The sequence below is a fragment of the Naegleria gruberi genome, assembly GCF_000004985.1.
Source record: "Naegleria gruberi genomic scaffold NAEGRscaffold_39, whole genome shotgun sequence".
Classification (NCBI taxonomy): Eukaryota; Heterolobosea; class Eutetramitea; order Acrasida; family Naegleriidae; genus Naegleria; species Naegleria gruberi.
In genome coordinates, this window is record NW_003163288.1 from 38,787 (window position 1) to 62,023 (window position 23,237).

A 23,237-nucleotide genomic window follows, 5' to 3' on the forward strand; every position below is an offset into this window, starting at 1 on the left:
AACCTTTTATTTATCAGCAAGAATAACATAAGGTATAACTCAAATCAAGAATATCCAATTCCATTTCATGAAGTTTCTTGGCTCCTTCATTATCAATCTGAGTGTGAGTAGCAACAAGTTCCTTCAATTGTTTCATTCCACTAATTAGCTGGGCTTCTTCATTACTTATTCTATTTTGACTTATATTAAGCTTTGTCAATAGTGGAAGTTCAATAATCGATTTAATTCCTTCATTTTGAATGCTATTTCGGGTAAGGTTTAGTTCTGTTAAATTCTCAAGTTGACTCACTGATTTAGCTCCTTTATCTTGAATATAATTGGCAAGTAAGTTTAGTTTTTTTAATTGAGATAGTTCACCCAAATATTGAGCACCTTTGCATGCTATCCGATTGTCATTCAAATCAAGAATGGTCAATTGTTTTAATTTACTTATTGATCTAGCTCCTTCTTCTGTTATAAAATTGCTAGCAATAGAAAGATTGGTCAATTTACTCAATTCACCAATGTACGCGGCTCCTAAATCTCCAATTCCATTGAAATTAATATTTAAAACAGTCAACTGAGTCAATTTACAGATTGATTCAGCTCCTTCGTGTGAGAGAAAATTCTCTGCCACATTAAGTTCCGTTAATGTGGTCAATTGGCCAATAATCTCGGCTCCTGCATCATGAAGTCTGTTAAATCCAATAGAAAGTTTGGTCAACCTATTCATAGAGCAAAGAAAAACATTCCATTTATCTAACTTTTTCACAACTGATAATCCAAATTTAACATTTTCTAAACATTTCAGTAGTTGACTATTTGTTTGTTGGTGCAGCACATCTTCATCTTTTAATTGCTCATTGAAAAATATTGAAAGTTTAGAATGGTTTCGGATAACATTCATCCACTGTTTGTTTATCAGTGCACAGCTCTTGATAACAAATCGAGCATCATCAAAGAAAGACAATATTTCATAACAAACATCATCAGAAAATATATCGTCTAAACTTTGTTTCGTCATTTTTTATTCTTAATTTAAAATCAATAAAGCACTATATCAAAAATTTGAAAATTCACAACATTTTGAACTTCTAATGAACAATTTCAGTTCTATGCAACTCCTTAAATGAGTCAACTTTCATTCCTCACTGATAGTTGCCCACATCAAGAAAGTGGAAAATATGATCACTGATAGTTGCCCACTGTATGGAAAGTATGATATTGACAAGGTAAAGGTTTTACAATGCAATTCAGAGACGTTTCGAATTTTCGATTTTTTGAATATTAAAAAAATGCAATTAAACAGTGATCAATGTTGCGTAACCTTTCCTCTCGATCTCACCATCTCTTCCGAACTTGTCATGAGCAAACTTCGAGATATTCCACCAAAAGAAAAATCCACCAAAATTACACAACCAATTTTTACCTTTATTGAAAATAGAAAGTATTATCCATTGTCTTTTAAGCAAGTGGTGATAACGGAGAATTTAGATGTAATTCGTGATCGTAAATTTATTATTCACGAAATGGTTGAATATTACAACAAATGTAAAAGTCAGTTGATTGGTATTTGGCGTGAGGTTGTGAGCTATTTGAAATTGTGGAATGAAAGAGAATTTGTATTGGAAATGATGAAGAAATTTGGTTACTTGTTGGATGAGTTTGTAAAGAAGGAGGAGTTTTTGGAGGATCGAGAGATTATTCTATATTCTATTAGATCATGTTATGGCAATTATTCGATTGTGAAGGAAAAATTTAGAAATGATAAGGAAATTACAATGATTGCAGTTGGCCAATCACCAGATTTATTAAGATATGCATCTGAAGCAATGAAAGCTGATAGAGATGTTGTAAAAATTGCCTTATTGCAGAGTGGATACGCTTTCAAATATATTTCAGAAGAAGTGAAGAAGGATCGAGAGTTTATTTCATCCATTTTCAATCACAATAAGGATATGATTGAATACATTTATTCCTTTTGAATTAACTGAAAAGAAACCAGCAACTTTTCAACCTTTGGAATCAATTGGTTAGTTACGGAACCACATATTCCAATTAAAAGTGAAGAGCATTTTAGTGATAATTTCTAACACGCTTTCCATTCAGTAATTATAAAACAACACATAAAGATGATGATGGTTGTTTGAAAATTGTGGAATTCATCAAATGGTGATAAATTGTCTCATTTTCTTCCCTCAAACAAACATCAAGAGGCGTCTCATTCTTTTCATTCTTCAATGACAAATCGAAAAAGTAGATCCTTTCTTTGGGTGGTAAATCTTTCAAACTATTCTCAATTGAAACCAGTAAAGATTTTTTACCATAATTGCAGAGATAGTGTGCCAATGTTGATCCGTTCATCATTTTGTGGTTCATTGAAATCTTGTACTTGATTAGTAAATCCACCTTTCCAAATGTCTTGATAAATGGAACAAGAGCATTCAATCCATCAACCTTATTAACAACCGAGAAGAGTTCATTCATTTCAGCTGTAACTGTTTTAGTATTTCCCATAGCCAAATAGTGTATAATAAATTCTACAGTTGGTGGTTCTGATTGAGTAAGTGCATAATTAATGATGTTTCTTCCTCGCATGTCCAATGTTTTGGTATCCAAGCTCAAATAGGAATAATGATGTAGAAAGAAATAGATATTCCTCAATTGTTGATGAAATGCGTGTGTCTTTTCTTTGTTTGTGAGGAATTTCAGTCTATACTGTTCCAGACGATTCCTTCTCAGATTATATTTGGAAATTAATTCTTCAAAGTGAAATTTCATGACCAATTCCAAGTCCTTTGTTTCGTCCAATAAAATACAAGCTCGAGTATATGAATCAAACTCTAATTCAACATTTGGAAGTACCTCTCTATACATTTCCTTCTCCATTCTGAGTTTCTCTTCTTTATCCGAAACTCCATAATCAGATGAAGTATCTGGAAATGATACTACCTTCTTCAATTGAGAAAAACACTTTAAAACACAAAGAGAACTGATTTTCGTTTCTCTTTCATAATTTCCAGACGAATTAATATTGAACTGAGCTAGAGAAACTTGTTCAATTCCACATTTTTCAATTCCCTTCCTTAAATATTGTAAACTTTCAAAATCTTTCAATAAACAACTTTCTAACACGAATCCACATTCAGAAAATGGTTCACTCCTTCTAGGAAACATATCAATAGATATTTTAAAGGTACAATTCACAAACGAAAGCTTTCGAACAGTTCCTCCCCATTCAGAAATCAATAAAAAGAATAATGGATCATTAAACTCCATATTCTTCAATATCAATTTATCCAATTTTCTAAAATTCTTCAACACTGTTCGAAAGAATAAAAACCAATCAGCTGCTTTTTTCTGCTTGAAAGTTCTCTCAACCAACATGAATAGTATTTTGGTTCCATTTTGGGAAGTCTTTCCATTTCAATTTTCATCACATCACGAAAATATTAATTTAAGATTTAATATTATTCAAAATATACCAACCTCCTTTCCATTATCATCATCTATACGATCAATCATCATATTATTATACGAATATACAAAAGTATCATCCCAATGCAATTCCGAACACTCCTCTTGCATGCATTCCTTACACAATTCCAACCAACTCGATGAAACTCTTTGTAATTGGAAAAGATAAGGAATTGGTGGCAAAAACGACAAGATACTCTGAAATACATCAAAGCAAAGTTTGTTGAATGGATTTTCTGGCATTTTTTTTTTTGTAAACTTTACAAAAAATTCAAAAGTTCAATACATGAAAAATATTATTAACCTGTTATTTACTTAATAATTAGAATTTTCAAATTCTTAAAAAGATAACAAGTTTGCAATTTTATATTTCAAATTAATTTGAAAAAAAAAATGCACGCATTATCAACATCATTTCTTCCCATTCACGAGATGATCAAGTGTAGAAGAGTAAATTCTCTATGGAAACATAGTGTGCATTCCGATCAACCATTTTGGAAGAGCATGTTTGTAAATTATTATGAAATTGATCAATATTTTCATTACGATGATGAAGATGAAGATAATAGGGTTCATTCTTGTTGGTTATACAAATTATTAAGAATTTTGGCTAAAATTCCAAAAAAGCAAATTAATGATCATGATGAAGTGTTTAATCCAAATAGCTTGGAATGTGTGAAGAATTACGAATCACTATTTTCCAAAGTATATCCTTATGATTATTGTTCATCTGCTATGGTTGTGAATGATGAACAAAAGGTCTCTTTTAAATTTAATGAGGAAATTTCAAAAACGAGTGTTCTTGAAGTGTTGGATCACTTTTTGATTGTAATTATTTATGATGCATTGACACTCTCTGGATATACACCAAATTTACTAATCGACAAATTAATGGTTCAGCTCTATGATTTTGAGCTTACTAAGCATGTTGTAAAAACCATTCCATTATTGACATTTCTGACCTGCTTTTTTAAAGTGGAGAGTTATAGAAATAATTGCTTCAAGCTTGCTAAAAAACTATTCTCTGTCGAGTGTCTTGATAATGTTTGTGTTGGATTGAATATGGAAAACTTTGTGGGGCTGATAGAAATTGGAGAAATGACAAATCCAAATACAACTTTTATTGATGAGGAATTATTGGAAGACCCATGTTCTGAATTTCGATTATCATTATGTGAAGGAAGCATCATTCCATCCTACTTTAATGCTGGTGGAGGATGGATTGACAGTGCAGATACCAGCTTGCGAGTCAATTCTCAAGATGGATCCATAGTAGATGTTGAAAGACTGTCAACAAGACAATTTTACTAATCCCTTAAACAATGTTATATTAGTGACCTTTCCACTCTCACCTGAGGTGCAGTCATTTAGGAGTGAAAATACAGTGGATACTTCTTTCGTTCCAACCTTTTACACAAAATTTCTCAATGAAACAAACAGCTCTTTGAATTCAAATGTACCAATCTCCACATTCCTATCCAAATCATCGAATGTATTGAGAAAACCAAAGTACTATCCAGATAATGTTGAGATGATGTGAAATTCAGAGTTTCATCAAGTGAAATAGACACCAAAAATTTACTGATAACTACAAATTATTTAATATTTAACTGTAGTACGTATTGTTTTTGTAAACTTGCAATCACTCAATATGGAAAGGCTGGTCAATCGTACAATACATTAAATCTATGCTGGAATGTTTCTGTGAAAGTGATCTATTCCCTTCAGCTGTCACTTTATGAAGATGCTTGAGTATTATTTTGAACAAGCAAGTCAACAAAGCGTTAGTCTCACAAACTATTGCGCTACTATCGTGAAAAAATGCTCAAATTGACAATTGGCAGTTTGTTGTTGCTTGCCATCTTTGTTTGCACAGTATCTCTTTGTGAAGCAAAGACTGTATCGCTCAGACATTCTCATCATAAAGATGGAGCTTTAACTATCATTATTGATATGGGTGGAGAAGGTAAAAAGTCAAAGGAAACAAAAGAAACTAAAACCAAAGAAACTAAAGAAACTGAAGAAACTAAACCAAAGTTGGACGATACTACAAAGGACATTGTAGCACAAGTTTCAAAGGCCATCTCCAAGGAAGAAGAAAAGAAACTCGCCGAATCCTTGTTGACTCTTGGTAATGAGCTCACCCAAGTAAGTTATTTTCTATTTCACACCAATTATAATAATAACTATGGAAATTTAACCGCAATGTATAAATGTACATGTTATCCAACCACCACCAAACAACAACAACAACAACAATAATTGGTCATCATGACGCGATTCTAATTTTCATGTGAACAAATAGATTGCCAAGTTAATTCCTGGAAAGGACAGTGAACAAAAATTATTGAGAGATCAACTCTTGTCTGTTGCCAGTGAAATGGCAAAGGAAGCTGAAAAACCTTCCTTCATGATCTTGCAATCCTCCATGGCTATGGTCGTTCAAGATAAACAAAATCAACAAAATGCTGCAGCTGACAGTAGTAGTAGTAGTAGTGGAGCCCAAACCATGTTTATTGGTGCTGCTATTGAAGGTCTCAGTCTTGGAATGAATGCCATTGATGGTATTGGTACCTATTCTACATCTGTTAGTAAGATTGGTCAATGGGTTAAAGGAAAGGCTGCTGATAAGTTGGATAAGTGGGGTTTACAATCTGCTGCTAGCATTGCTAGAAATACTGGTAAATCAATCGATGGTTTTGCTCAAAAGGTTGCTCCATACGAAACTAAACTTGCTGCCAAGATTGCTCCAGTTGTCAAGTCAAAGACTTTCCAAGGAATTAAAAGAGTTGCCAACGTTGTTGGTGGAGCTCTTTCTATTCATGCTGGTGTCAAATTCTTGGGTATGAGTGCTGCCACTAAATTGCCAAAGACTTTCAGTGCTATCAAGTCAAGCATTACTAAAGCTGCCAAGGTTGTTGCTAATAAGGGTGGAATTGTTAGAAAGATTGCTGCTACTGGTCTTAAGGCAAAGAAGGCTGCCACTCAATCATTGAATCAATTCTCCACTTTCAGAAAAGTTAATGCTGCTGTCAAAGCTTCAAAGGCTGCTAAGGCTGCCAAGAATGTTGGACATGCTGCTCATGCTCACTCCAAGTTTAAGACTGCTGTCCATCATGCTCATGCAGGATATGAAATTTATTCTGGTTCTTCCCATGTTAAACACGGTCTTCTTGGTCATCATGGTGGTGGACACGGATCAAGTGGTCATGGTTCAAGCGGTCATGGTTCAAGTGGACATGGATCTTCATCTGGACACGGAGCTTCCTCATCCAAACATGGAGCTTCTTCTGGACATGGATCTTCATCCTCAAGAAAATCATCTGGTCACAGTTCATCATCTTCAAGAAGTTCATCATCCACCAGAAAATCAACTGGTAACTCTGGAAGTAGAACCTCAAGAACCTCATCAACAAGATCATCAAATTCTGGTAGATCATCCTCCACTTCTGGCAGAAGCAGTACTAGATCTTCATCATCATCTAGACAAACCAGAAGCAGCAACAGTTCAAGACAAACTACTACCAAAAGAAGAGGCGGCAAATAATCAATCCTAAAGATTTAGGAGAACAATAAAGCCTTAGTGTATGTCATCAATATTTTGTAAAATTTTAAAAAAAATCGTAAATAATTCTCATGGTTAAAGGCGCGTAAAATATTAAGCAACTCTTTTCAATATTGATGATGTATTATTGTGTGGATGAACGAAGAATAAAAAGATTCACTATTAGGAGTATTATTAAAAACACTTGTTGATGAATTATAATTTAAATATTAATTAATATTAAAATTGCTCATCATGTGAAGATAACAGTATTTTCGGAATCATACCAAAACTCTCACTTTGGATGGCAAATCTTTCTCATCACAAAACATCACAGTGTGTCGCATTGAATGAATATCGAAGAGGAAAATTCTTCAACAATTATTGAAAAGCTCTTGACAAGTTGAAAAAAATTAGATTGACAAGTGAAACGACATGTCCTTCTCTTTCAAACGATCAAATTCACTACATTCCCAACATTCTCGGAACAACCTTGCTTTTGTTCCAACTGCATCATCAAAACACTATCTTTCTCTCTCACCTAAAATACATTTGTGGAATAGCTCGATTGATCATCAAACCATTGATGTTTTCAATTTATTTTCTTTACAAAATGTTCTGACAGATACAAATCTTGTTCATAAAACACTTTCCGAATTAAAAGTTGGAAAGAAAATCAAGTGTCTTCGATTGGGAAATTATGATATTACTCAACTGAAAAATTCAGGAGAGAACATTTCACCAACAAGACAAATTCCACCTCCAATGACTTCAAATTCTAATATAATGTCGAGTCATTCTATTAATTCAATTCAACAAGGTCAAAATTCAACGACCACTTCTTTGGATTTATCATCAAAATTTGCAAATTTTCTAAAAAAGAAGAAATTTAAAGAATATTATTGGATTTTAAATGATAATGAGAATGTGATAGAGATTAAAGATTCGAAAAGGAAGAAATTGAAACATTCCAGTATGTTTTTTTAAAATCAACAAATTTATTTATTATTATTTATTTGTTATTATAATGAAAATTTAAATAATATTATTATTTATTTATTTATAATTTACAAAATATTTAATTGAACAGTTTTCATTGCGGATATTTTACGAATTGAACATCCAGCACTCTTTTCATCAGCTTATTCATCTTCCGATCATGATAACTCTGATTTTACCATGACCATCATCTTTTCCTCTGGTAAATTGAGAAGTAAGAGTGTTGCCTTCATTCATGAGAGGATTGATTTGGTAATTGGAACACAAACCGATTTCTATGTCTTTTTAGCATTGATTAACTATTTAATGTGTCGAGCCGATATGAAATCATTGAAAGATCCAACAAGTTTACAAATTTTGAAATGTTGGATTGGAACAGAGGTTGATGGTGATGGTAATTTGGATATTAAGGAATTGGCCAAGTTATTGAACAGGATTAATTTGGAATTTCCTGTTAAAACTTTGAGACAGTATGTGTTTTAATAGTATTAATTGATTTTTACTATTGTTTTAATAATTTTGTAATTAATTTTTTTGTAATAGAATTTACAAACAAGCAGATACTGATGGAACTGGTTATTTAGAATATGATGAATTTAGAGAATTGTACTATTCACTGATTAGAAATGAAGAAATCGAGGAATATATTTATAGGAATTATGCCAACAATCAACAATTAATATTCAAGGAGGATTTTATAGAGTTTTTACAAGATCAATTAAATGGAACTATTCTAGTTGCACCAGAATGGGTCGATACCATATTCAACAGATATAATGCCAAAACATTGGACAATAATATTGGACTCTCGTGTCATGATTTTACTCGTTTTCTACTTTCAGCACATGATAACAATATCATTGATGAAAGTTTCAAAGTTTTGCATTCCAATGATATGAATCAACCATTGACTCAATATTGGATTTCTTCTTCTCATAATACCTATTTGACAGGTCTTCAATGGAAGGGTGAGAGCTCTGTCGAACAGTACAGAGATGTCTTGCTGACTGGATGCAGATGTGTTGAATTGGATTGTTGGGATGGTCCAGTGGAGCCAATTATCTATCATGGAAGAACACTCACTTCCAAGATTTTATTCAGAGATGTCATTATCATGATTAATCAGTATGCATTTGTTGCTTCAGAGTATCCACTCATTCTCTCATTAGAGGTTCACTGTAGTGAACCACAGCAGGAAATGATGGCCAAAATTATGAGTGACATATTCGGAGGTACCTTGTTGAAATCATTCTTTGGACCTCAACAAACTGAATTGGATAAATTACCTAGCCCAAACGATTTGAAATACAAGATTATTCTGAAAGGAAAGAAACATTCGAATACAAACGAACCAGAAGAGGTCGGTGGTGAGGATTCAGATGATGAACAGGAAGATGATAGTCTGAGTGTTACATTTGATGAAATGATTACTACTTCTGGACCACCTAAATCTCCTCGAATGCCTTCAATCATTTCCGATAAGAATGTCAAGGATTTGAAAAAGAAAATTCCACCTAAGGATGTGAAACGAAAAGTTGCACAAGGACTTTCAGATATCATTGCTTGGTGTGGTATTTCATTCAAAGGAAAATTGAGCTTCCAATGTTGGCACATGCACAGTTTTGCAGAGGATAAATTTAGCAAAGTTGTGAGGAAGGATTTTGCTGGATTAGTGGAATATAACAAGAATCAATCATCTAGAATTTATCCAAAAGCCATGAGAGTTGACTCGAGCAATTATTGTCCTAATTTGGCTTGGGTTACAGGATGTCAAATGGCAGCTCTCAATTTCCAAACTCGTGACGAACATATGAGATTTAATGAAGTGAAATTTTTAGAGAATGGCAAATGTGGATACATTTTGAAACCAGACTTTTTAAGACTTGCACATGTTCCATATCCATCTGAGGAAACTCACAAACCTACCTATTTCACACTTGCTGCCATTTGTGCACAAAATTTACCAAAACCTTCGACATATATTTCATCGACATCATCCAATTTACCAAAAGAAGTTTCAAATCCATTTGTCAAGATTCAAATACTAGGTATCTCTAAAGATTTATACGAAGAAAAGAGTGAAACAGTAATAGGAAATGGACTCATGCCAGCATTCAACAAGGTCTTCCACTTTACTGTTCTCTGTCCAGAAGTGGCCTTCCTGAAAGTTTCCATCTATGACAATAGAAAATCAGAAGTGAAATGCATTTGTGAAAATTATTTACCAGTCAAACATTTACGTCAAGGATTCAGAGCCATCCAAATGTTGGATCTTCACGCCAAACCAATTGAAGGTTGTACATTATTATGTGAATTGAGAATGGATGAAAAACATCATCCAATGATGGTTGTACCATCCTCATCTATGGAATATTTAGGAAATGATGCTTTGAGACTTCCATCCATGTCTCAAACTTTACAAAGTTCAAACACAAATAGTCCAATCAATCTATTTGCTCAATTAATGAATAATCAAGAAAGAAACGAAAGAACTTCCCAAGGAAGTAGTCAATCAGGAGACATGACACCAATTACCTTGGAGATTAGTGAACCTTTAGAAGAGGATGCCAACTCACCAGTTCCTTCCTCCTTTACCATTGCAAAGAGATTATCTGATTGTGATTTGGAAAGTTTGAATAAATAACTTTTTTCCATAATAGAAGAACCATTTGTTATTCGTCTTCTTGATTCCCTGTTAACATCAAAAGACATTACAATAACTTGAACAAAGTATTATACTTTGTATCTGATCATTGGTTTTGGAGAGCACAATAAAAAAGAGCCTTAATATCTTCTCTATCTTGTCTTCTTTCTTCTTTTCTTTTTTCTTCTTCAGCTCTTTTTTCCTCAACTTTTTTGCCATCTTTCACATTGCCAACCCAAACAAGTATCATCCCACCACAACTTGTTCACAACCCCCATATCAACCACACATTAACTGTTGACTGAGTCTTAACTGGAATTAACACAACTGTGAGAACTGACAGCATTATTCACCAACATAATTATTATACTGATTGAGAATTTACAATTTTTGTAAAGTGCAAAGACTATTTTGGTCATTTCTAATCTGTTCAAGATTCGTCAAGCGTCTATTGAAAAAGATCCTTTTCGGATCAAATTAAAAAAAATGTCTACAGATCAACCAGCTGGATTTAAACTCAGTGATTTACTTTCCGTTTTGGACAAGGATCAACTCTTCAAATTATTCGAAACTATCAAAAACGAATATCTGCCACCAATCAACAAATTTAAAGAATTACAAACAGAAAAGAAAGTTAATGCCCAATCAATTTATCAATTAATACTTGATCATTTGAATTTATTATTGATCACTTGGATGATGATCTTTTCCATCTTGTCAATTGTCTTACCACAAGTCATTCAATTTTTCTTGACATTTACAACACATAGTTTTGTCAATGAATGGATCAGAATTTGTGGTGTGTTCACTTTCCCAATCACTTTGCTCTTTATTTTGTTTTACAAATCACAAAATGCTGAAATTCAAAGAGATTTGGCAATTACAATGGCTGTTGTAAACTTTGTCATTGCACTTGTGTTGCTTATTTATTTAAAGGTTGGAATGTCGTTGATTGTAGGATTGTTGAGTGCTGGTTTTGGAGTTTTATTCCTCAAGAAGGCAAATATTTTTTAAAAGTAAACTTTAAATTTATTCGAAACTGTTTATTATTTTATTAAACGATCTGACTATTCCATGTTGTGAACTACATCTGATTTGCAAATAACAACTTTTTTGGAACTAAAATATGGAATCAATACAAAGATAGTGTTAATAATTATGAAATTTAAATTCAAAATTTTACTCTTCCTTTTCTTCTTCAACTTCTTGTTCAACTTCTTCTTCCTTATTTTCAGAAGATTCATCAAGCTTAATTTCTTCTTCAGTGGATTCCTTCTTTTCAGTCTTCTTGACCTTCTTGGAAGTTTCATCGTCGCCACCTCTCATCAACAACCAAATTGGAACAGTTGAGACAATAACGAGAACAATTGTACCAGCAATGACTGGAATTGGATAGTCATTGAAGAGTTGGTGAATTTGAACCAAAATTTGTTTGAAAAAATCAGAATCTGGCTTATTTTCCTCTTGAATCTTCTTCAACTTTTCAGTTTCAATAGCGTGCTTCTTAGCCCAAGTCTTTTCAGCATAATCAGCAGCAACTTCCTCATCGTGAGCAATGATAAAGTTATCAAAGAAGGTATTTTGTTGCATGGTCCAGATTTCAATAAAAACAGCACCAATCTTTCCAGAGAGATTTGATGGTTGCTTATCTTCAAAATAGTTTGGATTTGGAATTTGCTTTGGAGCCCAAACACCCTTATAAGCTGGATTCTTAATCTTTGGAGCAACCCATTTACCCTTGTAAGCTGGATTTTTAATCAATCTTGGTTGCCATTTTCCACAACCTTGAGTTTCACACTTCTTATTCTTAACAATTGGAGCTTCCCAAGTACCATCTTCGTCTTCATCCCATTCTTCTGGCATTTTAGCTTCTGGATCTGGAATCATGTCTGGTTCATTTTCTAACCAATCTTCTGGCATCTTATCTTCTGGATCTGGAATAAATTCTGGCAATGTTTCATCCCAATCTTCTGGCTTACTAGCTTCTGGATCATCCATTAATTCTTCATCAACCCAATCGAGTGGCTTCTTATCAGTTGGATCATCAATTTCCTTTGGTGGAATAACAGATGGAGAGAATTCTTCAAACAAGCTTCCATTTCTAGCAGTTTGTTGATCAATCTTGATTTCAAAAGTATTGTCCTTTCTAATAATGAGAGTGTACAAGTGAGACAATTCATCATTCTTAATAGTTGGAGCATTAGTCAAGTGTTTTTCTTCCCATGTTTGATTCTTTGGATTAAAGTGACGGAAGATAAAGTGAACCTTATTGGTTGTACCACACATATCTGGACCGAACATAATGACATACTATTTAATATTACAATAATAATAGATTATAACAATAATTATGTGATGATAAATAATTATAATTAATAGTAATAGGAGGATGTTGATAAGATGATGTTATTGTTGTTAATCCATAAAGTGTTACGATCATGATGAATATTGTTAATATTGTTAATAATTATTGTGATGATTAAATTTGAGATGAGATGAAAATAAAAACAAACCTCGGAATCATTATTCAAAGTAGCCATATCAAGTTCTTCTCCTTCCTTTTCCAACAATAATTTCAAATAAGCACCTCCACATGATAATTTAGAATCAAATTTAACTTCATATTGAATAATCAAATCCTTGTTTTCATTATCAATGGATGGAGAAATCTTGGAAGCAACACCAAAATGTTGACCGGCGTTCTTCATCAAGATACCATGATCACCAGAGAAGGCCAAAACATTTCCAGTAGCTTCAGTCCATTCAACTTGTTGTGTAGCATATTTAGAGTCCTGGCTTTTAACCCATTTACCAGAAACGAATGGATTTTGATTAAAATTATCAAAGAAGAGAACTTTAGAGGAAGGTCTTGGAGCAGAATATTGTTTTTGATTCAAGCTCAAGTCATCATCCGATGATCCGAGAACAATACTAATCAGCAGACAAGACACAAGCAAGGCAACAAGTAATTTTGTGTTTTGCATTCTTGCAATTTTTTTTTAAAATTAAAAAACTTTGTGATGATGAAAATTTCGGAATTGCAAAAATTTCCGATTCTTGCCAACAAGAAGGAAATTATGAAGAAGTGAATGAAACTCTGATGTTTGAATGAATGATGTACCAAAAGAATGATTTTTTATTCAGTCTTGAGCTTTTGATTTTGAATTTTGACAGTATCAAACCAATCTCCAAACATATTTCTATGTAAAATAAGAGAGGAAGTCATGAGTGAGGTGATCATAGCAGAGGCAACTCCATTCGTCAACAAGTCTTGACCTACCATGTAGAAACCTTCAATTGGAGTGTTAGGTCTAGAGATTTGAATATTTTCGAGCTTGGATTTGTCTGGATTTTGTCCATAAGCTTCACCGAATTGAGCTCCCAAATAATGTTTGACTGTGAGTGGTGTGGAACCATCCAAAACATCACATGGAACATTCTTCAAATGAGGGAATGCAGAGTAGAATAATTGCATGGCTCTGTCAGTGTGCATCTTTTTCAAATCATTGTATCCTGAGCCACGTTTCTTAACTCTTTGATGTTCCCATTCTTTGAACCATTCATAATTGGTGGAGAAACAGAAGGTAATATAAGTACCACCACTCTTTGGATGTTCCTTAATGGAACAGTATAATAAATTAATATCAACTCCATCCTTTGGAGAAATGACGCCATCAGAGTTGTGGAATCTATCGTGTTGAGCATTGACATCGTCACTAGTTACAATCCAAGTGTTTTGATACTTTAAACCCAATTCCTTGAGGGACTTTTTGTAACCTAAAAAGACACAACTCAATTGAGCAGATGGCTTGTAATCTTTGAGGTAATCCTTCATGCCATACTTTTCCAAATCACTAGGTGTGATCATCTTGTTGAATGTATTGTAATTACCAGCATTGGAAATAATAATTGGAGCATTGATAGTGAGATCATTTTCCAATTTAACACCAACAGCCTTTCCTTTCTTGATGATAATAGAATTGACCTTCGCCTTTGTCAAAACATCACCTCCACTCTTTCTGATAACCTTAATCATACTCTCCACAATATCCAAAGCTCCCTTAGTTGGGAAATAGCTACCTTCCATATAGTGTGACTTGATTTGCGAGTGAACAAAGAGTGGACAATCCTTTGGTTTCACACCATAATCCAAATAGAAATAACACAAACAAGTTTGCAAGAGTTTGTTTGATGTAACACTATCCAACACTGATTGTAAATTAGTATCCAATAAATTCATGAATTTTGGAGAAATGAAACGTTTAAACAAATTGACAATCCACAATGGCATACTTCTCATTAAGGTTGATGAAGCTCTCGATGCCAAAATATCCTCAGCACTTTGATCATAAATCTTCAAATACTTTTCAATGGCCTCCTTTTCAGTTGGGAATGCATCTTTCAATGCCTTCTCATAGGCCTTTCTTCCTTTCGGAACTGAAAATGTTTTCAAAATATTGTCATCTCCATTCTTTGTATCCAAAATCACAACCTTATCATATTCATTACTATCCAATTCAGTCATGGCAATATTCTTATCACACAATATATCCAGCAATACTTTCAGATCTTGTCCTTCTCCAACTCCACCAATGTAATGTAAACCAGCTTCATATGGGAATTTAACTTCTGATCCACCTCTTCCGAATGTGTGAATTGAACCTCCTGCTGCTTTGTGTTGTTCCAAAACGAGTACTTTCTTTCCAGCCTTTGCTAAAATTGATCCTATTAATTATTTAATTAAATATATTAAATATATTAATCATTATTCAATAATTATATAATTATCAAAATAACACAATGTGATGACAATGTTAATAATTAATAATCATTGATTAATACAAACCTGTTGATAATCCACCAATTCCAGAACCAATAATAATAACATCCAATTCACCCAATTCTTTCAAAGCCTTCTCCGAGAATACATTCTTTGCAATCTTCTTCTTTTCTACACCTGATGATGATGATGAGGCAGCAACATCACTTTCAACAGTTTTGTATTGTGGATTCTGGAAGATATTAATCTCCAATCTATTCTTGATAAATACTTGATAAAACCATTGAATAAGAGAAAAGAGGAGAGTAGCTAGAAAACCTCCCAAAATAATCAAAATTCCATACAAAATATATTCAATCATATTAGATGATGCTATCTTTCAATAATATTAAATAAATATTAAATATATTAAATATTTTAACAATGAAGAAGTATTCAATTGTTTATATTTTTTTCTATTTGAATGTCATATAGCAAACGATCAGTATTGTTGATTTTTATATTGAATATTGAAGGTGAACCTTGTAAATTATTAAACTTGATGATAAAGGGGTCGCAGTAATTGATGGACTTTTTGCTTTTTGAAAAGTGCGCATTAATTGGATTGTAAAGTTGTTGATGAGGTCAATTAAGGAAAAAGAAATGGAGTCCATGAGGAGGAGTTTTTGTGGATTTATTGTTATTATGTCTATAATTGTTTGTTAGAGTTTCGTCTTCTTGTTGTGAGGAAACAACAATATTGGAAAGTGATGGAAAGTATTGGAATTACAAGAGAAAGGATAAATGGGAGAGGAATATTGAGTTGAATGTACCATGGAAGTAGTGTGGAAATATCTCGAGTGTGTTGATCGAAATTATCAAAAGCTACCTCAATAACAATTTCTCCAGCTGTTAAAACATTATTCGAAAGCAATTCGCTTATATTCGAAAGTGAATCTCCCAAACTTTGAATGGTTGAAATACTCAACTTGGCTGCATTCAAATTATTCCTCTTAATCTCCCTCATCCTCTTCTTAATTTCCATTTTTGAGGAAATGACACTTTTCAAACTCTTGGAAAATGATTTTTCATTTCGTTCGAAAATATCTTCAGAAATTACAAATCCAAGTCCAAAATCTTCACATCTAATAGAATTGGCGAATTGATCTCCAAATATTGGGAATGTCAAGACCGGAACTTGGTTGTCAATTGCTTCGACGAGTGAATGACATCCGGCATGTGTTACAAAAGCAACAATTGATGGATGGGAAAGAATTAATCCCTGATTGACCCAGGTTTGGAAGAGAACTTTCTTGGCCATGGATTCTGGTAATTTCAAATCAGAATATCCTTCATGAACACAAATTACATGAATATTCTCATCTGTTCTAATTGTAAAATTCAAAATGGTTGTCATGTGTTCGTTTGAGAATTCCAATTTAGTTCCAAATGCAATATAGACAATAGAGATATTTCTTTCCAATTTTTCATCTAACCATCTAGTCATCTCCTGATCAGATAAATTATCATCCTTATTCTTCTCATAGAGTACAAAGTTTTCCTCTCCTAATTTATCACTAAATAAATTTGGTTTTCCAATGAGTTTGTGATTCTTCTTTGCTGTCGATTTATATCCAACAAATCTGTTATTATGAGAGATTGGATAGCTGTAATCTAAAACTCCAGGACTTGTAAAATGAATGAAAATCTTTTCAGAGCTAGTGAATAAAATTTCATACTTTTCACTCATGTTGTGAGCTCTTCTGATTGAGTTCAATTCTCCAACAGATTTAATTCCTTGTAAGAGTAATCTTCCTTGGATGTAAATTTCCTCATAGAGACGTGTCAATAAATACTTGGAAATTCCTTCTTCCTGATAAATTGAAGTGAGCTTTGTGAAACTTGTTGTGGTGAATGGAAATCTTGCAATAAATTGAGGAATATTTTGATTGAAAATGACAGATGGCAAGATATTGACAATTACAAAGTTCAATCCTTCTCTTTGTGCATAATCAATTGCAGAATGAGCTGTCATGTCAATCACAAACAAAATGTCGTGTGGTCTCTTTTCTTTGATTAATCTCAATTCAGAATCTTGAGCAAGCATTCCATCAATTGATTGAATAATAATCGAATAGGCAACTGACAATACATCAATTCCAATTACATATCTTTCCATCTTACTAGTTTCAGATTTTCTATACGAATCCATTTTCTTCAATTTATCTTTCAACTCGGAATCTTTTACATTAATATAAATTGGAGTGAAATATTGTTCATGATCAAAGAATTCACTCTTACTATTATTTGCAATTTCTTCAACCACACCATTCCATATTGGGAATGTCAACAATTTAATTTGTGAAACAGTAAAACCTTGACATTTGGCATTCATCAACAAACTTGTAGCTTTGGCAACATCTGCCAAACCTCTAATATGAGAACTATCCGGAAGTGGAATAAATACAAATTGTTTGTGCGTGCAATCTTGTTCAGAAATTAAATTTTCCTTCATGGCAAAAGTTTGCAACATGTTGAAGAAAATCGTTGTGATGATGACGAGGAGCAATCTAGATTGCATCCTTCCCGCGACGAGTTTCGTGTCCATCTGTTGATGTGAAAATTGCTGCTGTTTTTTTTTTGGTAAATCAGAGTTGACTTTCCTAATGTGGAACGGCCCGATTTTCATGCTGTTTTTTACAATGAATTCACCCATATAGATAAAAATAATTATCGATTATCAATTGTTTTACAAAATATTACAATACCATCGATTATTCAATCCATAATTGTTAAATACTATTTTGTAATCTTCCTTAATAACCGATTCCAATAACTTTACACTATCCACATGCTTATTTTTACATCTCTCTATTGCTTCATTAAATATCGCATCCACATTAATATCTAATTCGGCACTACTTTCAATAATTACACAATTTGTCAATTGGAATTTCTTGACAAGTGAGGTGAGTTCCTTTTTGTGTTGTGAAATAATTTCATTCCTTTCTGAATCTTTCAATAAATCCATCATTGTTAGAGCAATTACAAATGACATCTCATTAATTGGTAAATCATGAAATCTATTGGAAAGTTTTTCAATTATATTCGAAACTATTTTCAAAGAGCTGAAAGAAGAGCTCAATGGACACGCAATGACAAACGAATCTTGACGATTAATATGAAAATCTGCAACAAGTGGATCATCTGAAAATTGCTTGAAATATTCGAAAGTTAGAGAAACCTACAATCATAAATGCGGACCTCCTCTCCAGTAATGCTAAGTATAAGCCTAACCTGTACAGCATCATCTCTAGCAGAATCAAACGAAACATAACGATTTACCAGAGATGTTTTACCTTAATTTCGAATAAGAATTTAACAATTGAATTAAACTAACCTAATCCACCCATAAGCATTACGTTCACGCTGCGTTTCGTTTTAACTACTGTCTTATTTCGAATTTGAATAAATGTTAATACCATTCGTTTCAGTTCATAGCTATCCGAAAGTTCACATTTCAAGTTTCGTCTCTCAATCAAATCTTCCAATAAAACATCCGAACATTCCATTAATAAAACGTGCCACCAAAATTCACAACAAAATTCATTAAATTCTTTTGAAATATTCAAACTCTTGGAAATTGATTGAAAATTATGAATACACTCAATTTGTGATTTAATTTTCCAATCTCTCCGATAATTCTTAAAATCCAACAAAATAATATACGAAAGAATTTGTTGGAGAATTTCTGATGGAAGCGAACAAAATGGTGATTGATCTTGTGGTATTTTTTTTAAAGTGTTTAGTTTAGTTTACAATAGAATAGTTTCAAAAGTTTGGTAAAGTCAATCCCCAAACCACTGGAACCAACACACTAATCAAAATCCAATAAATGATCGTTAAGGGAAGACCTACTTTAAAAAAGTCCAAAAATTTGTAATTTCCAACTCCCATCACCAACATATTCCCCGAAAATCCCAAAGGAAATGCAAAAACTGATTGAGATGCATAAATTACACACATTACAAAACATCGAGCATTTAATCCATAGGATTGAGCTATGGACACAGCAATCGGAATGCAAATTGCAACAACAGCACTTCCAGTAATAATGTGTGCAATGATGAGAGTGATGAAAGTTATGAATGCTGGAAGTAAAATGATTGGAACATTTGCCATTTTCAAAACTTGTGTGATTCCTTGTCCTATTCCACTTTGAGTGATGGCAGTTCCAATGCCAATGGATGATCCAACCAATATTACTAGTCCCCAATCAACACTTTCTAATGCATCTGTTGGAGAAATCAATCCAAACAAAATGATAACACAAAAAGTGACTAAACTACACTGAACCATTGGATAACCATATATGGCGCAACCAATCATGGCTGCAAAGAATAGGAAAATCCAATTTTCCCACCACCATAATCGAAATACCTTCTTAGTGAATGGAATTCTGAATTGGAATGGTCTTTGAATAAATTGATTGTCCGTAGGAGAAACTTCTGAAAATCTGGAAATCATGTAAAATTCTCGAGTGGAATTATGATGATTGGTGTAGAATCTGGGTTTTCCAATGACCAAAATGGTGTCTCCTGTGTTGACTTGGAAAGTTCTCAGATCGTTTTCAGCAGTTTCAGATTCCTTTTCCTCATAAAACATGTTTCGAATAGCTAGTACTGTAACTTGATATCTTAATTCGAAAATTTGATAAGTTTCACCAACACAAGGATTGGAATTGCCAATCACAACTTCAAAATATTCTAATTGACTTGTTTCTTCTACTACTGTCTCTTTGGATGTTTCTGCTTTGGAGCTTTCATTCTTCTTTGGATGATTTCTCTTCAGATTCGAATATAATTTTGTAATGATATCATTCTGATCACTTCCTCCACCAGATGAGATTGTACTATTCTCATTTGAATCTTGACTTATTAAGGAAAGTTGTGAACCTCTCATTTGGGTAAACTCTTGAATTGATGGATTGATTGTTGACAATCGATATTCATATGGTTTAAGACTAACCTCCTTATACTCCTCAATCTCAAATACCATTGATTGGAGTTTCAAGATGGATTTGGGATTTCCTTTGAACATTAGAATATCATCCTTTTCAATGACAAGATCTTTTGGAACTGGTTTGATTCGTATGGTTTCTTCGGATGTGTCAGTTTCGATTTTTGCCATGTCTATTTCTATGGAAATAGTTTCTGCATTTGCAGGAGAGGTATTTTGAATAGATTCCATTTTCTTTTGAGTTTTGGTTTCCTCTACTTTCTTTTCACATTTTCTAATAACTTCCACAATTTCAATATTATCCAATTCTAAAACTTTCAGAATTTTTTCTTCATTTCTCCCCAACATGTTCATAAACAACATATAAGGTTTCGTATGATGCTTCTGAGATGATAATTGATTCATTCTCACCACTGCAATAAACTCTTCCATTCTCTCTTTCGTCTTGTTTCTTAGTTTCTTTATCTTTTTAGCAAAATTCACATTAATTCTCTTCAACTTTTTGGATTCTCCCCTAATCTCATCTGGAACAATCCACAAACCATAGGTAATGAGATAGACAATCGTCACAACACACAAAATTCCTCCAACATAAACAAACTCGTAAAATTCTAAAGCTCTATAACCATAACTGGTATACAATTCATTGGCCACAATATTAGGAGAATTTCCAATCGATGTCAAAAATCCACTTCCAGAAATAATGAAAGAAAGTGTCATTAAAAACTTTGAAGGTGAGACCTTATGTTGTCTAGCCCATTCCATTACAATTGGTAAACCTAAAACAACCACTGGTGTGTTGATTACAAAAGCACTTATCAAGGAAAACACCAAACAAATCCTCAATGTTGGAACTAGTAAGGATAAGTGTTGTAAAACCTTACTCTTTTCCATGTTTTTGAATTTGATTGGAGAACCAAATAAGAGTTTTGAAAATTTCAAAACGAGTGAATTCTGAGTGACAGCTTTCACAATGGGAAATAGTAATGCAATCACGAGTGTTCCACTACTTGCAAATCCACTGAGTGTCTGATCGAGAGTGAGAATTCCTGACAGATTGAAAATGACAATGGTAAAGAGAATAACGACATAGGGACGCCAAACTGTCAAGACCAAAAGTGTGAGCATGAGTAGGAGGAAAGCAACGACAACCCATAATTTCCATGAATTCCAAGCGAATGGTATTATTGGAGAAGAGGAAGAGCAAATGTTTGTAATTGGCTCTGATGTTTTGACATCTGAAATTAAAAGGGAAGAATTCAATAGTTTCAATGTTGAATAGGTATAATTGGATTGTTTGATTTGGTTGAGCAATTGATTTGTATAATAATCCAAAGTGAATGTCTGGTTTAATACCACCAAATATGGCAATTCCATTCTAAGATGAGTAATATTCAGCTGCAATGTGAACCACTGCATGTAATACTTATTCTTGTACAATTCTGAGATTTCAATGCTATCACTGACAAGAGAAACTTGATTTCCATTCAAATTAAAAAACATTTTCTCATAATTCAAATCCAATCCATCATCGTTTCTCTTAGCTCTGTAATCGAAGAAATCCGAAGAAGGTAACAACAATTGTTTGGAGGTATTACTATTCAAAATATTATTGTGAATTAATCGGAAATGTGAAAAAGTGAGTGTGGTGTTCAGGTTGGAAGAATTCATCACTTGTGAATCGGCTACTTTTGGGTAAATAATTTCCCATGCCAAAGTATTCTTTGTAGATGAAAACGATAGTGTTACAAAGCCAACTTTCTGTGTACTGTTTACATATTGATGCCTATCATCACTCCACACCAGTTGATTTTTGGTAAATTGAGTTGAGAATTGGAACGCATTTAACTGTTCATTGATGAGCAGCGTTAAAATCAGCACAATGAGAAGTGATGATGAACTCTCGAAAGTGAAAGAATGCGATCCTATCGATTTCATTCCTTTGCAAATCTTGTTGTTTTTTTCATCAGATAAAAACCCTATTAACATGGACAATATTCGAAAATATACATTGTGTGGGTTTCCAATAAGAGGTGCAATCACTGATTCCACTGTCTACACAGACTGGAAAATATCATCATATTTGAGACAGTTTACGAAATGACCCCTTCAATATTGTGAATGATTTAAACGATACTTCCCGTTTAGGATGGTGTGAAAATATCTGACCCTTTTCCCCAACATTACTTGTCACCACACGCTCGATTTTGTTTGTACTTGCCTTCAAAAGTGCACTACTGCAAGTATAGACATGCAACTACTGACCTCGTAACAAGGATTATTTTGTTGTGTTTGTTTCCAATAACCTGCTATGGAAGAATTGGCTGCCAATTCCAAATTCACAATAGTAGTAATCGTATCTATAAACCAAACATCCTCCTAACAGTCCTTATCAATTAAGTCAACAAGGAATAATTCATTTATAATAATATAAAATTATTTTGTAAATTGTTGTAGTTGTGTATCATAAGAACGTTCAATTATAATTTTAAGGAAATCCTTTTTGAGGAAATATTATTAAAATAACAATTGAAGTACTAACGAGGGTGTATTGAAATTAAAGTATTTCTCATTCCGATAAGAACAACATAGTGTTCTTCAAAAGCCTTGTTGGTTCATAAGGAAACCAATCCGATTCCATAGACATACACTCTTATAATCTACATCATTAAATACATGTATGTAATTTTCCAACAATTTTTAAAAGAACCTATGAGAATCTGAATAGATTCGTTATTGTCGTAATAAAAGAATTAAAAATTCATAAAAAATTAATTGTTATTAAATTATAAATTGAATTGGATAAATGTTGCAAG

At 33.0% G+C, this 23,237-nt stretch overlaps 11 protein-coding genes across 11 annotated transcripts; 5 read left to right on the forward strand and 6 right to left on the reverse strand.

Annotated features, from left to right (window-relative positions):
* Positions 1 to 13: 13 nt before the first annotated feature.
* Positions 14 to 712, reverse strand: NAEGRDRAFT_70202 (uncharacterized protein; the record flags this gene model as incomplete). Its single annotated transcript, XM_002674560.1, has 1 exon — positions 14 to 712. One exon carries the CDS (start codon positions 710 to 712, stop codon positions 14 to 16), a length of 699 nt encoding a protein of 232 aa, XP_002674606.1.
* Positions 713 to 1,274: 562 nt separating this feature from the next.
* On the forward strand, positions 1,275 to 1,964 carry NAEGRDRAFT_70203 (uncharacterized protein; the record flags this gene model as incomplete). Its single annotated transcript, XM_002674463.1, has 1 exon — positions 1,275 to 1,964. The coding sequence occupies one exon, from the start codon at positions 1,275 to 1,277 to the stop codon at positions 1,962 to 1,964; it is 690 nt and encodes a 229-aa protein (XP_002674509.1).
* Positions 1,965 to 2,091: 127 nt separating this feature from the next.
* NAEGRDRAFT_50816 (uncharacterized protein) lies at positions 2,092 to 2,868 on the reverse strand (the record flags this gene model as incomplete). Its single annotated transcript, XM_002674561.1, has 1 exon — positions 2,092 to 2,868. One exon carries the CDS (start codon positions 2,866 to 2,868, stop codon positions 2,092 to 2,094), a length of 777 nt encoding a protein of 258 aa, XP_002674607.1.
* A 981-nt stretch (positions 2,869 to 3,849) lies between these two features.
* Positions 3,850 to 4,767, forward strand: NAEGRDRAFT_70205 (uncharacterized protein; the record flags this gene model as incomplete). Its single annotated transcript, XM_002674464.1, has 1 exon — positions 3,850 to 4,767. The coding sequence occupies one exon, from the start codon at positions 3,850 to 3,852 to the stop codon at positions 4,765 to 4,767; it is 918 nt and encodes a 305-aa protein (XP_002674510.1).
* Positions 4,768 to 5,277: 510 nt separating this feature from the next.
* On the forward strand, positions 5,278 to 7,003 carry NAEGRDRAFT_70206 (uncharacterized protein; the record flags this gene model as incomplete). Its single annotated transcript, XM_002674465.1, has 2 exons — positions 5,278 to 5,604; positions 5,762 to 7,003. 2 exons carry the CDS (start codon positions 5,278 to 5,280, stop codon positions 7,001 to 7,003), a joined length of 1,569 nt encoding a protein of 522 aa, XP_002674511.1.
* Positions 7,004 to 7,435: 432 nt separating this feature from the next.
* Positions 7,436 to 10,656, forward strand: NAEGRDRAFT_80564 (phosphoinositide-specific phospholipase C; the record flags this gene model as incomplete). Its single annotated transcript, XM_002674466.1, has 3 exons — positions 7,436 to 7,973; positions 8,091 to 8,469; positions 8,543 to 10,656. The coding sequence occupies 3 exons, from the start codon at positions 7,436 to 7,438 to the stop codon at positions 10,641 to 10,643; spliced, it is 3,018 nt and encodes a 1,005-aa protein (XP_002674512.1). The 3' UTR covers positions 10,644 to 10,656.
* A 473-nt stretch (positions 10,657 to 11,129) lies between these two features.
* Positions 11,130 to 11,679, forward strand: NAEGRDRAFT_80565 (uncharacterized protein; the record flags this gene model as incomplete). Its single annotated transcript, XM_002674467.1, has 1 exon — positions 11,130 to 11,679. The coding sequence occupies one exon, from the start codon at positions 11,130 to 11,132 to the stop codon at positions 11,655 to 11,657; it is 528 nt and encodes a 175-aa protein (XP_002674513.1). The 3' UTR covers positions 11,658 to 11,679.
* A 143-nt stretch (positions 11,680 to 11,822) lies between these two features.
* Positions 11,823 to 15,784, reverse strand: NAEGRDRAFT_70209 (uncharacterized protein; the record flags this gene model as incomplete). The annotated part of the gene is made up of 4 exons (XM_002674562.1): positions 11,823 to 12,953; positions 13,157 to 13,628; positions 13,910 to 15,368; positions 15,490 to 15,784. 4 exons carry the CDS (start codon positions 15,782 to 15,784, stop codon positions 11,823 to 11,825), a joined length of 3,357 nt encoding a protein of 1,118 aa, XP_002674608.1.
* A 327-nt stretch (positions 15,785 to 16,111) lies between these two features.
* NAEGRDRAFT_70210 (uncharacterized protein) lies at positions 16,112 to 17,935 on the reverse strand (the record flags this gene model as incomplete). Its single annotated transcript, XM_002674563.1, has 1 exon — positions 16,112 to 17,935. One exon carries the CDS (start codon positions 17,933 to 17,935, stop codon positions 16,112 to 16,114), a length of 1,824 nt encoding a protein of 607 aa, XP_002674609.1.
* A 216-nt stretch (positions 17,936 to 18,151) lies between these two features.
* NAEGRDRAFT_70211 (uncharacterized protein) lies at positions 18,152 to 18,460 on the reverse strand (the record flags this gene model as incomplete). The annotated part of the gene is made up of 1 exon (XM_002674564.1): positions 18,152 to 18,460. The coding sequence occupies one exon, from the start codon at positions 18,458 to 18,460 to the stop codon at positions 18,152 to 18,154; it is 309 nt and encodes a 102-aa protein (XP_002674610.1).
* A 773-nt stretch (positions 18,461 to 19,233) lies between these two features.
* Positions 19,234 to 22,359, reverse strand: NAEGRDRAFT_70212 (uncharacterized protein; the record flags this gene model as incomplete). Its single annotated transcript, XM_002674565.1, has 1 exon — positions 19,234 to 22,359. The coding sequence occupies one exon, from the start codon at positions 22,357 to 22,359 to the stop codon at positions 19,234 to 19,236; it is 3,126 nt and encodes a 1,041-aa protein (XP_002674611.1).
* Positions 22,360 to 23,237: the final 878 nt, after the last annotated feature.